Source organism: Megalops cyprinoides, chromosome 23, assembly GCF_013368585.1.
Source record: "Megalops cyprinoides isolate fMegCyp1 chromosome 23, fMegCyp1.pri, whole genome shotgun sequence".
NCBI classification, from domain to species: domain Eukaryota; kingdom Metazoa; phylum Chordata; class Actinopteri; order Elopiformes; family Megalopidae; genus Megalops; species Megalops cyprinoides.
The window spans coordinates 15,352,772-15,370,129 of NC_050605.1; the positions used below are offsets into that span (position 1 = coordinate 15,352,772).

General features: G+C 43.4%; 1 protein-coding gene across 3 annotated transcripts in view; it reads right to left on the bottom strand.

Moving 5' to 3' along the window:
* LOC118770366 (TBC1 domain family member 22A-like) overlaps positions 1 to 17,358 on the bottom strand; it is a 125,135-nt gene that overhangs the window by 105,654 nt on the left and 2,123 nt on the right. For all 3 annotated transcript variants that reach the window (XM_036517988.1, XM_036517989.1, XM_036517987.1), the window contains exons 3-4: positions 14,820 to 15,226; positions 13,869 to 14,048 (exon numbers count right to left, since the gene is read on the bottom strand). In XM_036517988.1, coding sequence (XP_036373881.1) covers positions 13,869 to 14,048; positions 14,820 to 15,226 — 587 coding nt within the window. The remainder of the gene's footprint in view (positions 1 to 13,868; positions 14,049 to 14,819; positions 15,227 to 17,358) is intronic.

A 17,358-nucleotide genomic window follows, 5' to 3' on the forward strand; every position in this document is an offset into this window, starting at 1 on the left:
CAGAAGCAGCAGCAGCAGCAGCAGCAGCCGCGCGAAAACCTGGCCACAGGTATAACGCCAGTCCCTCACCGTATGGCGGGAGCGCTCGGTCACCTGGCGCCGTCTACCTCCCGGTTACGGCGGGGCCCTGGAGACGAGCGCTCCTCACCCCGCGCTCGACAAAACACCTGCACCGACCTCCCGCTCTCCTCCCCGCGCCTACCACTTAAGAGGTACACTCCCCTTCTCAGCGGACCTCCTCTCTTATCTTCCCGCACCTCGCTGAGTGTTTCAATTAAATCATTCTAATGCTCTGTAGATTTCCTCTTCACTCATCCTAGGCAGCGTTAATATTATTGTAATACACTGATTACCAGAGCGCCTCTGATACTGCAGTGTGCTCACTAGTGCACTAGCTGTACCTCATCCAGGAAACCAGCAAGCAAATGAATATAATCAAGCCCAGCGCTCTTGTGACCAGCCCGGGGCTTCAGAGATGCCACACTGCTGTCACAGTCCTTTAGTGTGTAGTGCAGAAAATGCGCTGGAAATATTCTCCTCAACACCCACATTAACTTCCTGTATAACAGCCAAGCGTGCGTCCCTGTGTAAGAGCCAAGCGTGCGTCCCTGTGTAAGAGCCAAGCGTGCGTCCCTGTGTAAGAGCCAAGTGTGTTATTTGTAGATTGTGAGATGCTCAGGGCACTCTGTGGTGTGCACCTGAGAACACCACAAAAAGCAACTTAGCCCCAGGAGTCAAGAGGCCAGGCCTAAAACGCGTAGGCTACACGTTTGGTTTTCCAGGGTGGCAGTGTAGCATAGTCGTCAAGGTGCAGGACTCATAACCGAAGTGCTGGTTCGATTCCCCGCTGGGGCACTACTGCTGTATCCTTGGGCAAGGTGCTTAACCCAGAACTGCCTCAGTAAATATCCAGCTGTACAAATGGATAACATTGTAAAAAAAAAAAAAAACTGTATCCGATGTAAGTTGCTCTGGATAAGAGCGTCTGCTAAATGCCTGTAATCCTTTTCTTAAGGATGTACGCAGCTGTGTAGCTTGATTATGGTCTCCACTTGTAAGAATACCATTCATCTGAGGCAGTGTGATTCTTACAAGTGACTGTTTCTTAAAACTGAATCACAAACGATTTGGATGAAATTAACATTCAGGTGTTAGATGTTCCCTTGTTTAATTTAGAAATGTCCTTAGCTAAATTCTTCAAACGTGGAACAAAACATACTTGAATGTAGAGCATTTTAGTACAAGCTTTCAGTCATAAAAACAGTGTGATTCACATTATGTGGATGTCACTGGTGCATTCCTGAGACCATGCATGGTAGTGAAAGACTGTCAATGTCCTTAACTAATTCAAACAAAAAATTATAATTTGATTCCCATTGATTTTTTTAGTGTCTCTGTGGTAACTGGTACTGTGTAGGCTCAAAACACCACCTCAATCATACAGGCCTGGCAGGTTCATTACTATTCTATCTCCTTGTGTTTCTTTTATAATCTTACACTGCAAACTTTGGCTGGTCTTAAGACTATCGTAAGGTGGCAGCATTTTTCATCTGTAAAAAACATCTTTCTTCAACTGTGTTGACTGCCATTAAGGTACTTGATAAAAAAAAAACTTTTGCAAAATATTTTACATGCTAATTAGCACCAGATAGGCAAGTCAATTCATTCAAATTTTGAACCGCTTTTTTCCCCCCTTATTATGCACCATTGAGCTACATTCAATATTATATTACATGTTGTGAGTGAGCACAAAATGAGCCTTATTAGCAGACTGCTTCATTCTTGCAAGCAGAATATTTAGCAGTGTTTAATACAAGAATGATTCTGCTGAAGTGTTTTTATTCACTATATGTGGTTAATGACTTTTAAAGCTGGTTTCACAACAGGCCTTGCAAAGTATCAAAAATGTCACAGAACCACTGAGTGAGCTGACTTTCTCTGATAAAAAGAACACCCGCCTCCTCACCTAAACAACCTGGCTATTAGGATCTGTGATCGCACATTTAGACCTTAGGTACATCAAACAGAGAGTAAATAAAACAGGCAACAGAAAGCTAAAAGGCAGAACAAAAAGCGGAATGTGCAAGACGGCTCTTCTGCACGGTTTCCCTGTGTGGTGGAGAGTGGAGGGGTCTTCAGGAGCGCTGCCAGACGCACGCGCGAGCGGAGCGAGACGAGCCGGTCGATGGGCTGGAGCCATGCAGTATTCAAACCTCATTCAAACTCCGCGGTGCAGCGAGCCGAGTAGCCAGGAATAATGCGATACCGCCTGGAGACAAGCACTGAATGCTCAGAGGGAAGCCAGTGCCAACTCAACTGACCAACGCAACACAAATGGTTCCACATTATCCATTTACCATGTTGGATATTGTTTACAGATGCAGACTTCAGGTTGAGTACCTCACTCAAGGGTACAATATCAGAGCAATGTGCAAATGTGCAAATTTAATGCAGAACATTCTGGAGAAAAGCTCAGCTTCTCAGCCATTATTTACAACAGCTATAGTAGCAAGTAATATATAAATTATCATGTTGGTGCTGTAGTACACTACTGTGTGCCTATTCCACATCCCCTGAAAGCACATATTCTGTGATATCCAGCTGAAATCACTCCATGCTGGAGCTGTATCCTTCAGGCTGAATAAGGCGAATACCCCTCAGAGTGCCAGAACAGCAAGGCTAGGAAATTTAACATCAAAGATGATCCAGAAGACCACCAGAATGAGTCCGAAAAGGGACAGTGAGACAAACAACAAGCAGGAGAAAGGGAGAAAGAGCAAGAGGGACAGAGAGAAGAGGTGACAAACCACACATCTACATCCCTCAGTGTAAGACACTGTATATCTCAGAAATGCTTGTATGAGCCAAAAATGAATCACTGAAGTAGGCCTATAATCTCACCGATTAGTAACTATTCATTCTATGATTTATTTTATGAATAACTACACATTTGGGCTTCACCCTTCAAAAACAAAGTGCCTGACCAGGAAACCCCTACACAATGTCACATCAGGACGACGGAGACTGACGCTAATTCAACATTAGGAGGGGGATTCCAGATCTTAAAACCGGTGATCTCCTTTTATTCAAAACAATAAAGGTTTAGTTTGGCCCTTCCTTCAGCCGTGCCGGAGTGTGTGGGAGAGAGGGAGGGAGAGTAAGGCTCAGTTGAAAAGTCAAATAAAGGACAAAGTGACACACAGTGTGCTCATAAACTAATGGGAGTCTTGTAAAAAGACACTTCTCTGTATTACCTGAGCAGGAGGATGAAATATAGCCCAGGTGGCTGGGGACCGTACAGTAAGACCCTGTCACTTTCTCATAGCTCTCTGGGTTACTGCTCAGCCTCCTTTAATTGATTGCATTATAAATCTTCCCTCTTTGGAAATGAAGTTGTGTTGTTAAATTGATACGCCATATTAAGCCGTGGCACATTAAAAAATAAAAAAATAAAAAACCCCACAAACATTAAAAGTCGACACTGCGATGATCTCACTCCCTGTCATAATCGCGGTCAAGAACTGCGTCCTTTGGAATCGGAATTTGAGCTTCAACATCTTTCATGCCATCTTTTCAATGGCTGCCGTAATACCAAAAATATTAGAAATGGAATGCAGTTTCGGCCATGGGGTTTGGGTATTTTTTTCTGTTTTTTTTTTTTTTTTTTTGGTCGATGGAGTAGTGACTATCTGTTAATGTGTACAGGGAAGTGGTGAGAGATGGCACCATTAGTCAAAGTCACACCAGTACATAGAGTGTGCAGTCAGCAGTTATGGTGTGTGGCTTGAAGAGCTGTAAGTAAATGGACATAGTAACCAGACTGAAAGTTGGGCAGGTATAAAAGGAACTGAGATAGAGAGCTAGGATAACTGAATAACCACACACATACTTTCTTCCAGCATGAAGCCTTTTGTGTAGAATTACCCATACATCCTCAGAGTTATTGATGACGATGATAAAAATGTATGCTGCTTTGAAAACTATAGCTGAGCCCTTCTTAGTCCTTTGTTGATCTATATGCAGTTAACCTTGGGTCTTAACCCTTTTAACTGAGTGTTTACCAATAAAAATGCTCCCCAACCTACGATGTGCATCAACTGACATTTTGCTTTCAAAGCTAGGCTACATCTTCTTTTTGCAATTTTCTCTACCAAAAGCTCAAGGTAAAGGAGAACATTGTAGCAAAGTTCTAATTTAAATGAATAAATAATTACAGCAGAGACATAACTGGCATCTGAGGTACGGTAGATCCTGGAGCCAGCCACATCAAAGCTGAATTTGGCCCAGGGCGAAGCCTTAAGTGACACAGATCATTTGTGTAAAGCTCAATTAAAATCAACCTAGTCAAGGTCAAATGAAAAATCAGCAGACAGAAGTTGTGAGGCTTTCAGTACAATATCCCCCCATGAACAAGCTACAGTACACGTGCAGCCTAGAGAAAACACCTTCATAAATAATGGGGTCTCCTAGAAATCCCCTTCATACATATGCCTGTTCTCTCCGGGCCTGTGCTCTGATTGAGAACACAAGACAAATGTCACGTTACATCAAAGTTAAACATATGTCAGTCAGTTTTACCACAGCCTTTCTTTTTCTCGTTAGGCTCGTTTAGAATTCATAAATACATATTCAATACCTTGCGGTTGGAGTTGCGCCTAAATCAACCGCTTTCATGAACACATATTTACACTTCACTGTTAACTCCTGTGACTTCAAACATCAATCAGAACGGAGGTCAAATGCATTTAGGGCCAAAAAGACAGGAGAGTCACTGTTACCAACCATCCCGTAACAAATTCTTCAGACCTTTGTACTTTGACATATGATATGTACACTCTGTACTAGAAAGCAGAAATGTTGCTATGCAGACTCTACCACTGGTGCAGCATTGTAGTGGAAATACAACAGGAGCCAAATGGAATGTCAGTGATGAAGGTAAGTGACTACAGTACCACCAAAAAATGCACTTGGAAGGTAAAAGCTATGATCAAATATAAAAATACCCTTTTAGCTGTATGATTTCAACTGTCATGTAAAGGAAATGCTGTGTTACACATTTTACAGCACAATTTACACCACATCTGCCTTGGGTGAGCTGAGTGATTGAGTTCTGTCAGCCAAGCCTGAGATTTGTCCACTATGTCCTATTTTTACCAGCGGAAACGGCACCTTGTGCAACAAGCAAACCTTCTCTTTAATGGGATTTCATTGGTATAAAGTTAGGTTAAATGTGAAGGATACAGTTGTATGTGGATATATAGTCCATACACTTTAGCTCTCTTATCTAGCTACTGCCTCATATACATTAACCTTTGCAGTGAACAGAGTTATAATAAATATATATTTACATGTTGCCATTAAATTTATTAAAACACTAATGCAGCTGAAAACTGTATAACATATTTTGCTACTGACATAACCTGTAAAGGGAACTGCATAGACTTAATGCCTCACATGGTCAATGGTGAAGAGTTAGCTAGCAGGCATCTACACAGCCATCTTGGTCCCATGTGAAAGGTGTCTCCACCATTAAATGTTCAGTAACTTGCATATATTATAAGAAAATCGGTTTAGCTTTTTTTTTTATTTAATATATAAAAATCTTTTTTTTCCCCAGCAAAATACTCAATCAATACAATCACTGTGCATTCAATACATCTTAACTCACACACAAAAGAAAATGTGTGGTTCATTGCAGGCAAACAGCAGAATGAACAAATATAAACAGAACACACTTTTTGGTCAGAATGTGCAAATAATCAAATGCAAATATAATTGAATGCCTGCTATTTGTTTTTATTTGCATTTAATCCAACCACTGATTACAACACATAAGGTTGACTGGATCTTCAGAGATACAGAGCTTTATCATTGGCCATTGTACAAAACTCCAGTAATACAGCTGGTTAAATAACCCCTTTGTATGTTAAGCCTAGTTGTGTAAAAAAAAAAAAAAAAAAAAAAAAAATCAGTTTCCTTGTCCAAGGACAAGGTTGCCTGTTCAGATAAAAATAATATAAATGATTGTATCAACAAAAAAATGCTGCAAATCTCTAAACATGATCTTTATTTATAAATCAAGATGTCTATTAATTATTGGTCGCTTCAACATATTTTTATTGTTTTGACAGTTCATCCACCCACTGGGAATTCAACACCTATGACACCTTCAAAATTAAACAGTATTTCATTTACTGTTCTCACACCAATGAGCTACGAGTTGAAATTTACTGATAAAGTGAGCTAATAGGCGTGCTTGTTCGGGTGCCTGATCTAAAGGAGGAAACCCAATGTATCGAGTCAATTTAGCAGAACGGAATAAGAGGGAGGGGTGGAGACACCAGCAATGCTCCAAAGAGGCTGCTTTGCATTTCCGTGTGTCGCGGGACAACCCGTCCCCGCCTGGGCGGGAGTCGAGTGCGACCACACACTCTCCTTAGACGGCCGGGGGGGGCGCGGTCAGTCAGTTTGCGGGCCGCGAGTTTCGGAGAGGCTCTGGGGGTTCCAGAGTCTCTCTCGCTGTCACTCAGGATACCGCCTGTCTGTCACGCCGGCTGTCTGACCATAAAACCCACTGGGCATTTCACCCGTCAATCAAAGACCCCCCTTGAGTGAGTACCGGCCCCTTCTGTTCGGAGACACGCAAAGCGTGCCCAGATGGAAGCCGGTCCTCAAGCTCTGAGCTCCAGGTGGGGGTTGGGGTGGAGAGGAGCGCCAACAGCTTTGTAGCCAGAGTATAGCCATAATTTGAAATGTTACATTTATATGACATTTTCTTTCCTGCTCTGTTGTGTTTATGATTTCACTATAAAACAGTGAAAGTCACCATGTACAAAAGTGTGACTCAGAGTGACTGTCAGGTCACGCAAAGACAGCACTTGTACATCTGAAAGCACGCTGTATGTCCACTCTCCAGCTACCATCCGGAAAAGCTCCAGCTGAGACCTGAGTGTGACGTGCAAGACCTTGGATGTAAACCCACATACACAGCCTTCTCTACTGTTTCCCTTCTGTAAAAGACCAGGCCACGTTTGGTTTCTGATGATAACAGGCTAAAGCTCCACAGGATCACATTCTACAATCAGCCATTTATAGTTTATAGAGGGGGAAAAAAAAAGAAAACTGACAGACAAGACTGCATGAAAAAGCAGACATGCAAAGCGGGAATGGGAAGATTGCTCTCATGACACTGCTGATTTTCACCTGGTTCTGTTAACAGTTATGTTTAGCTAGTTTACATCTACGTCCCGGCACATTCGTCTGTTTGAGTCATTAGGGGGGTAGAAAAAAGGTTTAACTTTTCACGTATTACACTAAGGCACAAAGAGAATGACATGAGCCATATCTAACGTGGTGTAAAGTGGCACCATTATCTATGGAGGGCTTTATTTTGCTCAAACAGTCTTAAAGCATCATCATCATTTCTGCAATTTCTATTCACAATGAACAAGATAGTACCCATTCTCCCTTAAAAAGTCAAAAAAGCAGCAGAATTGTAACAAATTGAATTAAAGTGTCTCGCTCTGCTTTGATGCTGGTTATTAACTCCATGGTAAAGCCTATAATGCACAGAACTGCTGTGTAACAGGATTGTAAGCCTTGGATTGAAGTGCAGTCATACACCGAGGAGATCAATGTGAGCGAGAGAGAGCGCTGGATAGATCATCAGCTCCCCCAGCCGAAGAACGAGTGAGAGGCAGACAGAGAGAGGGAGAGAAAGAGAGAGAGGGAGAGAGAGAGAGAGAACAAGCAAGCTTCTGTTTGAGCTGTACATGCATTGGGAACATAGCTCCATGTTTGCCATGGCAATACAGTAACTGAAACACAATTCAGAGACAGCGAGGGAGGGAGACAGCGAGGGAGGGAGGGAGTGAGGGAGGGAGGGAGTGCCAGAAAGAGACAGACAGAGAGAGAGAGGGTTAGCGGGCAAGCAAGGGACGGAGGTATAGAGAAAATGAACGAAAAAGAGGGAAAGCAACCGAGCAAGAGCAAGACAGAGAGACGAGCAAGCGAGTGAGAAAGAAAGAGAGACAGATGCCGCATCAGGGGTAGAGTGTGTCACCATGGCAACGAATTGCTGTGGCCATCTTGTAGTCCTGACTGCCCAGTCACATCTCCGCCTCTACATTCACAGAGCAAAAACTACATCCTGACCTTCATCAGGAGTCTGAGCTCAGTTCTGGAGCAGGGAATGAGCAGATAAACCAGCTTTGAGAAAGCTTGTGCGCTCTCCGGCTGTAGGTCACCTGTCTCTGCATGACCACAAGCATGCAGTCACTCAAAGATGATAACAAGGACCAGGTCAAAGGTAAATGTATAAATAGCATTTGCATTAATAAAAACAAGCGAGTATTATTTTATTACATTCTCCACCTATTTTTCGTTGCTCTGAAAGACCACGGCTCCAATTACCAAGCTAAAGCTACTGTATGTATCGCACCTTAAGGAAGGAAGGAAAGAAAAAAAAAAATCAGACAGGTGTCCCAGCTTCCGCTGCAATGAACCGTAATGAGGCACTGGTGTTAAGCTGGTATTGGATGTGTGTTTCTGTCAGAGCTCGGGAGCTGGAGTGACAGCGCTCTGGAGAAATCCACTGTTGCTAAGACAGATGTTGCAGCATTTCTCAGGTACCCAGGCAACAGAGCCAGATGCTTTACCTACAGTCACAGACACAGTATCACCGCCTCTGAATTAACCCCGGCTAAGAAGCAAAGATGATCTGCGCAAAGCAGCATTTCATTACTGAATCCAGTTCAGGTGAAACAAGAAGACAGATCAAACACTTCAACATGACAAGAAACTAACTGCACACATTCTCATTCATACATCTATACAACACTGATCACGCTACTCTGAGCTACTGCTTCTGCTGCAGGCTCCCAACTATGATACCATTTTTTGTGTACAAATCTGTCTGAGGTGTACTGCAAGCAGAAGCAGGTGTGTGTGTGTGTGTGTACGTGTTTGTGTGTGTATCTCACCTGGCAAGGGCTGTGAGCCACCTCATCATTTTTGGTTTCTCAAAGTGTTCACAGTACATTTCACTTGCGGAGATAAGAAGGCCTTCCTTTGGCCTTTTTGTGAGCGTGGTTTGGAACCGTCCACTTCTATCCATCACGAAGACCTGCCACCCCTCCACACACTGTCGCCTCACTCCACAGAGGAAAACGGGGACAGAGGACAGCAGATCCTGGCAGCGTGACAGACGCCCGCCCCTTCTGTGACTCCTCTATAGTCACAGCCACCTTCTAACAGACAGCATCCTCACACAGACTTCATAAGCATAAGCACTTACCCTAATATTATCACTGCCGTCTCTTGTTCCTAGTTACATTTTTCCATCTCAACTACTGAATTACACTGGTTAGTAACACTACTGTAGCCATAAAAAGGTGTGCTGGGAAAATTAGCTCAGATAACCAATGTATGGCCTCTCAGCGTCATTAAAACAGCCCCTATTTTTCAACAGAGGCCGTAGTTCCATCGTTTGACAACTGTACGTTTTCAATACGCTGCAGCCATCCGTCGTTAAAAGAAAAAAAAAAGTTTAAGTTGAGCCTTTTAGGAGGAAATTTCAAATGCTACACCAGAGGGCAGTGTCTCACATCACACCCTGACCAGAAAGGAAAAATGATCCCACACTTTTAAGCATTTCTGCCCTGACTATACTGAGCATTCCGTACAGTGATAAGGGTATAGAATGTGTTGTGCTCATGCAGCTGCCGTTTCATAGAGAGAAATGAGGGACATCGACCTCCCATCATGACAACAGGCAAATTTATCTCTGCCATGCCCCCTCGGTCCTGCTTAATTATGTACATGTAATTAAGTTCATATTTTATTCTGGCAGTTCACGTCCGGCTAGTCAGTTTGTATATTTAATAAACCGTTGACAACTAAATTTAGAGAGACCTTGATGGCTGTAGTGTCGTAATGCGAGTTGACAGTTTTTAGAATTAATGCCAACACCCCCTCACCACTCCTGATGGCTCCATAACTCACCAAGGAAACACAACAGCACGGTCAGGTCTCCACAGTTCACCGACACTTCGTTCCACAGGGTCAACACCCATCATTACACCATCCCACTCTATGCGCCGCGCATACAAAAACTATTACACAATCTCTTATACAAAAACAATTGCATAACCCCACTCCATTCTATACATCATTGAACAGTCTATACACCTCTCATGCTTGGCCGTGATACAACCAGTATTACAATTCACACACAAGGCAGTTACAAAACCCTCATTCCCTAATTTGTACAAAACAGTCACACGTATTCACACAAGAGCACATCACAATTCTTTTTCAGACGACACACCAGAAATACAAACTGTCACACAACCTGACTACTGTATTTTACACACCAAACATATAATCAATCACACAACCCAACACTATTGTACACATCAAACATCATCAAACATTTAAACTATTTTGAATCATACACAGAACCACCAGGAATCCCTGATTCCCAACTCACATAAACCCATTACACAAACCCATTGTCACATACAACCATTACACAAAAAACTGTCACATAACCCTGTGTAATCCAATGAGACAATACCATCATACAACCCTTTTCAGTTCAACTTCAGATACATTTCTAGGTCTATGTACTGATAAGCTCTGGTCTCTGCATGTAAAATAGCCTACTCAGCTTAAAAAAAGAACATAACAACTTGATTCAAGATGGACAACCTTTTAAATTTTATGGAGAGTTAGGCTATAACACACCCTGAACAACTCTTCATTGATATTCACTGAAATTCACTGACTCATTAACGTCATTAAACTTTAATGCCAGACATGTCAGTGATTAAACGGTTAATCGTTTAAGTTTCAAAGACTGCCTTAATGAGTAAAACTTAACTAGCGCAATGATCAATATGGACTGCCCTACCGATTACAACTTTGCAATTACAATGATTGAAATGAACTTGTAAAATAATACAGCTAGTGTACACTACATTCCAGATCACACAATTACAAAATTAAAGCTCCTCTCCAAATTTCCATTTTATGTTGGATCCACCATACAGACATTTACAGTTGGTTCAGCAAAGTCCCTAGCAAAGCCTCTTCACCAGCTGAGGAGAAAAGTATCGCCATTGACAGCCCTTTTCTTCCCAGAATACACAGCCATTAAGGGACATGCAATTGCACTGGTCCTTGATCAAGATCACGCTCCTGGTGTTCAGTGGAGTGTGGATGACCATTAGGGGCGAGATGACCAGAGAGACTTACTTAATGCTGGAGTACAGCCCCAGAGACCAGCGGAAATTCAATGTGGATCACATACCAAGGCCAAAAAACCTGGTGACAAGGAAACCCCATATTCCCTGGAGCCTCTGTGTCCACTGAAGCATGTCGTCAGGTTGATTTTCTCAGATATTAAAGGCTAGATAGTTAAAAATTCATATTGGTAAAGGAGTTTACTTTCGCAAGCATACACTCCAGCCGCAGCAGGCCGATATGAGACTCTTTGCCTTGGAAGGACAACACAGCCTCAAATGAAAGACGCTTTGTCATAAACAAAATAATGCTGCTTTCCCTTAAAAGTAACAGCTGTGACAATTCCTGGGGGAGATCTGGCATCATTCAGCTAATGTATTTACAAGACAATTCTACAAACAACTCATCATTACCATGCCAGGCGGTGCACAACTGCACTGACAAACCCAAGCTTGAGGAAAAAAAATAAGAAAGTATAATTTTTTTGTTACTAAAGATAAATGTCAAAAATAACAATGCACACAGGCTATCAGTGTCAAACACAGTATGACAGATATTATTGAGAGCCAAAAGGGGTGGATCCTGATTGTTTTGCAGATTTAGTTTCTCCTCATTAAGTCCCCTATTTGGATTTTCGCAGTACCGCAAACCTACCGCTGAGCGCATTTCCAGTCCAACAGTATCCATTAACCACATACCAAATGCAGTTCAGATGAGGATCGCAATACAGTCTGAGCACAAGAAGCATCATGTATATGCAATTATAGGATAATTGCTTCGTGTTTATGCAAAAACGCAGCGGACACCCCCCAAAGAATGAGGAGTTTATTCAAAGCAGCGCACCGCAAAGCAAAATGAGATTCATCACAGTGGGCAATTTTCGCTAGTTGTTTCTTCCTCTTGCAATTTCCCAAACCCGGGCCTAAATGTGTGAGAAGGACATCGCAGAATCGAAAGCGAAGAGCAAAAACAAGCCTGCTGTTTGGCTCTCAGCTGCTGGTAGAACACGGTCCAGCACTAATCACTTCTAAACAAAAAGACTGAACAGAGGATAAAACCTGTCAAAATAAAAACAAAATAAAATCAGTAATTATATTCACGAAACTATGTCAAGCAGCAGGCTTATGTACTTTGTTGTTTCTAAAAAATAAAATGACATCCATGATCAACAAACAACATGTATAAAGACCATGAACCAAATATAGGCTTCCTCTATATGCGCATGAAACACTCTGATGGTGAAAATGAGACACATCCAAACACGACGATTTTTTCAATCTCCACCATAAACTTCGAAAGACAAGTTTAAGAATTGCTATTTTCGTCCCAGAAGAGAGGTGGATCCACACTGTTTAGTTTTAAACATGACCTTAGTTGGTGCAGCACTGGTTTAACAGAATGCTTCAAATTCATGCAAAGTGAGAAATAGAACGATGATAAAAAAAAAAAAATTCCCTCCCTCCCCCGTTTCTAGCTCCACATTTGCAGGGTGCTCACGTGCCGTCTCGGCTATGTCGCTCCCTCTATTCATTTTTCAACTCCGCTGGCTGTAATTCAAACTGCAGTTTAACAAGGGAGGTGTCTACCTGAAGTGCAGTGAGCGGCGTTGCTTACCCCGAGTGGCACTTAATAAGATCACTCTTTGCAAATATCCCGCAAAATGTGAAATTATTCGCAGGCGCAATCTCGGGTCATTTGTGCCCACATTAGTCAGGAGCCCCCTAAAGGCGGTCCTAATTTTAGCTGTGAACAGTCACAGTGCACTCAGCTCCTACCCACAATCCCCTGGTCCCATATGCCGCTTATGACGGAGGAGCCTTTATGCTTTTGTTGTGAATGTGTGGAGGTGACAGACAGAAGCTGCGCATGAGGATTTCAACAAAGGAGCAGAGTCCTTGGAACTTTCTGAACTCCTGGAGGTGGGACAAACAACCAATAAGCAATCAAACAGAAGAAAAAGAAGCAGTCTGATGCAGTCCAGACAAGCCCAACCATTTCAACTTTTAACAGGTTTTTACTGTCTCAGAGAGCCGTGAGTGCCTTTTAAATTGTCAAGGATAAAGCCCCTTGATAAAATCTCAGAACCCTCTCAGCTTTGCGTTTCAGGATAGTAGAGATCTGATCACAAGACAGGGACAGAGACTGTCAAAAATCTCAGAACGGGAAATGGCAAAATGGGTGTGAGACAACCAAAAACTGAGTCAAACAAAAAATGAGCCAACTATTTCCAATTAGTGGATTAATCATTAGAGTAACTGTGTCCTGACTGAAAATGGACATACATCTAATCGATCAAAATAAAACTCAAATCACTATGGGTCTGATCGTGACCTTCTATTAGTCTAATAAACAGCCAGAAGGCAGGACAGCACAAACCCTGACAGCATCCTATGACAAATACTATTACCTCTGAACATGCTGCATAGTTGAGAGAGAGGAGCATAAAGTGAGCTCTTGGCTCACTAGAAAACAAAGGTACCAAGGGCACTGTGAGCTGTACCAAATGAAATGCTCCCAGGCAACTGTGTGACAACAAAGATGACTCGTTTGCAGAATTTTCTATACAGATAAAGCATCACAGCATCTGTCCCGGTGACGGAGATGAAAACGCAGGGCACCCTTACCGAGGTCTGTGTTGGGCCCAGCAAGGACCTGTCTGAACTTGTCCAGGCGGGATGCCTCCCTCTCCGTCATGACGAGGGCCCCGGACGTGTTCTGGTCAGCCATGCGGGCCACCAATGGGATGACAGGCCGGTGAGGGAGGGACTGCTGCCGCTGAAGGACCCCCTTCTCCCCACCCCCTTCTGTGCACACCCGGAAAAAAAAGGAGATCAAGAGACAGTGTGAGGGATAGTAACTACACATGTTCCCTGGGTGCCTTTGTCCTCTTTGACGCTAAACACAGTTACAGAGCAGCAATTCACCGCTGCATACTGCTACACCTACATCTATATTCACAGCCGTCCCAGCTCGCATTTTCACAGTGGGTTTTCATAGTGCCTGACAGACTTCCAACAAGAACCGCACAGCGATTTAGTCGCTGAAAAGAACTGCACTAGACTGCTTTGAAAAAGGACCCCCCCCGCAGTGAGGAGCAGAGTGCCTGCTGAATGAAGAATGGTGTGAAACACCTGGGACCCGTGGAGAGCGCGGGCAAACCAGGCATTTCATTTTCACCAGCGGCGCCGGGGCCCCCGAAGGAGGCGCGCAGAGAGACGCAGCAGGACAGGCGGCGGGGGACCCGGGGCCGCCTGTGGAGGGCCGCTGAGTGCATCCTGCTCCGGGCCTAAAAGCACGGCACGCAGCCGCCAGGGCTCTAAAACACCTTTCACAGTGTCTTCTCCCGAGATATAAGCCTCTGAGTGATGCCGCAATACCGCCGTGCCGAGATGCTGTCTTATCAACAAACCAGCACCGGCTTGTGGTTATTCGTACAAATGGTGCTTATTTTTTTCGGAATCTATAAGCTGGAGAGAAAAACATCCTGAAATTACGGAGACGGGCCCATGATGCTGGCAATTACTGCACAAAAGCATAGTGGAGCTGGAGATGGAGTTTGGGAGACTGTTACTGACCCTTTGGCGACTCGATGTGGGCCTCGCTGAACGATTTCACCATGCGGCTTTCGCCGTAGGGGCGGGGTCGCGAGTTGAAGGCCAGCTCGGAGGCAGGCTCCTCCCGTTCCTCTTCTTCTTCCTCCTCCTCTTCCTCCTCCTTGTCGAACCCAGCCTCTGCCTGCTTCGGCTGCTGCTGCTGGTGCTGCTGCTGCTCCTGCAGCTTGCTGTGGTTCTCGATCACCTTGTTGGCCGTCTCCATGACGACCTCGATGTTCAGGTTCTGCGCAGCTGTGGCCAGCAGCTCGTCATCGTCGTCCCCGACGTCCCAGGCGTCGCTGGTGATGCTCTCGAACTCCTGGAAGGTGGTGGCCTTCTTCGGTTTCCCCGGTGTCAGCACCTGCGGCTTGTTTCCAGCTTTCATTAAACTGAAAGAAAGGAAAGAAGTTTACAGTTCACATAAGGGGCTAGAAGGGATCACTGGACAGATACACTGCACTTCATCACTTTACGAGACTATCCCCATAAGAGACATCTTCATGCAAGGCAATATCCCATGCACATGTTACCTGTTTGTAAGGCTAAAAATTTCCAGGAGAAATTCTAGTACTTGGCCCAAGACTGCAAAAACAACACTACAACCTGGAATCAAACCTGTAACCCCCAAGTGTCCTTACCACTACACCTGTCATTTCAATGAGTACAAGGCCTGTAAAATAGAATTCAACACAGTTGAATCATGACTGTTTCCATGACTAAATGCAGGGTGGGTTGATTTAGTTGGATGGTTGATTTAGATTATTTAATTTGCAGGGTTTCATTCGGGTGATTGATTTGCCTTAACGGATCTTTGCGGTTTCATTTGGGTAGTTTGAGTTGAATGGTTGATTTAGGTGGTTTGGTTTGGAGTGGTTTCAGCTGAATGGTCCCTTTGGTTGACCTGGGTAGTCGGATCTGGTTAGCTGTTGTGCAGCAAATTTTGAGGATTTAAATACAGATTCATTATCTTTTATAGTGTGTCCTTGAGTCACCTGACAACCAAGACAGTAATTACACAGAAAGCAGACAGAGGAAAACTGAATTAATGCTAGTTTATACAGGGCAATAAAGAGAATATGGGGCAGAAAAAGAACACTGAAAAGTGGAGAATCTTCCACAAGGTCAAACATTTAAGTCACTGACTTTTGAAATCTTCTTCTGCCTTTAAAAATGTATATAAAAAAAGTATAAAAGTTACCCATAAATAAAAGTGGCATATTTTTATGCTCTCTAAATGAATGCCAGATCTTTCAGTAAATATTTATACAAAGCAAATTAAATTAAATTGTTTCTTTCTCCAAATATGTCTTCTGTGTATTGTTGTACTCAGGGAAATTGGAAAACAAGATTTGTTTTATAACAGTCTTTTTAAAGATTATTGACATTGCAAGATTATTGCCTCAAAAATAACTCCATTTTGTAGCAGGTTAGGAGTCTGGTCATCTTGCAGATACATCGTATCTAGTCCTCCACAGAGCTCCTCAATAAGTGACCATACCTCAGATACAAAAAAAGATATCATCTGTGGGATTGCTATAAACTCTATCAAACCAACAAAGGTTTGTGCTGTAACTGCCTCTATCCATCAAAATCATTCAGAGGCAAGGTTCCATCTTACAAACACAGGTCTACAAAGATTAGAGATCTTTACTTCGCAGAGTCAGTTTGGACAAAATACAGGAACAACAATTACAACCAGCACAGGAAAGCTACAAACCAATAGCACTAAGACCAACAAAGACCTGCTCAACACAACCTCCCCAGTCGGTATTACACACCATAGACGGCACGTTTAGTTTGTAAAAACTGTCCCTGTTTTCCTTGAAACATTACTTCTGTCCATCTGAAGCAAAGAACCCACTGTTTACATGTATTAATACTGCCCACGGGCTTCTGGAAAAGTCTAAAGAGGAAATGCTGGTCAAGTGACTGCTGAACCAATATAACTGCCTCAGTGTTCCCAAGCACATCACACTTACCCTAACTGCAGGCTCGGCGCCAGGAGAAAATACGGAGGGGTGCAACTGCAATCCACAGGGGTGCATAAAAAGTCATAAATACTATGTAGACATCGGGATATAAGGAGACAACTGGGGGTTCACTGAGGTCCGTTTGGGGGTGCAATGCACCCCTAAGCGCCCCCATAGGCCTGCCTAACTGTATATCACCAAAAGTGCTGGCATGCCTTTCGTGGACATGGTTGTTTACAACAAAACATAACAGTACACACACTGGCCTCATGCCCACAAGTAGATTAAGTTCAGAACAACTCACAGACAAGGAGCAAAGAAGAAAAAATTTATCTACCCCTTTAAAATGACCCCAGTGTTACGAGCTGTACTTTGTGTTCCGTCCCAATTTTCCTGAGGAACAGGAGCGGTAACATTAGCTTTGCTTTCTGAGATGCTTTAAGGTTTCAGCAACCTTGGTCTTGAGTGACTGTAGCTCTGATGGGTATTACCTTACATGGCTGTAAAGAAGTGGATGAAGCGAAATTTTTTATTAAGAGGTCTGTCACTCT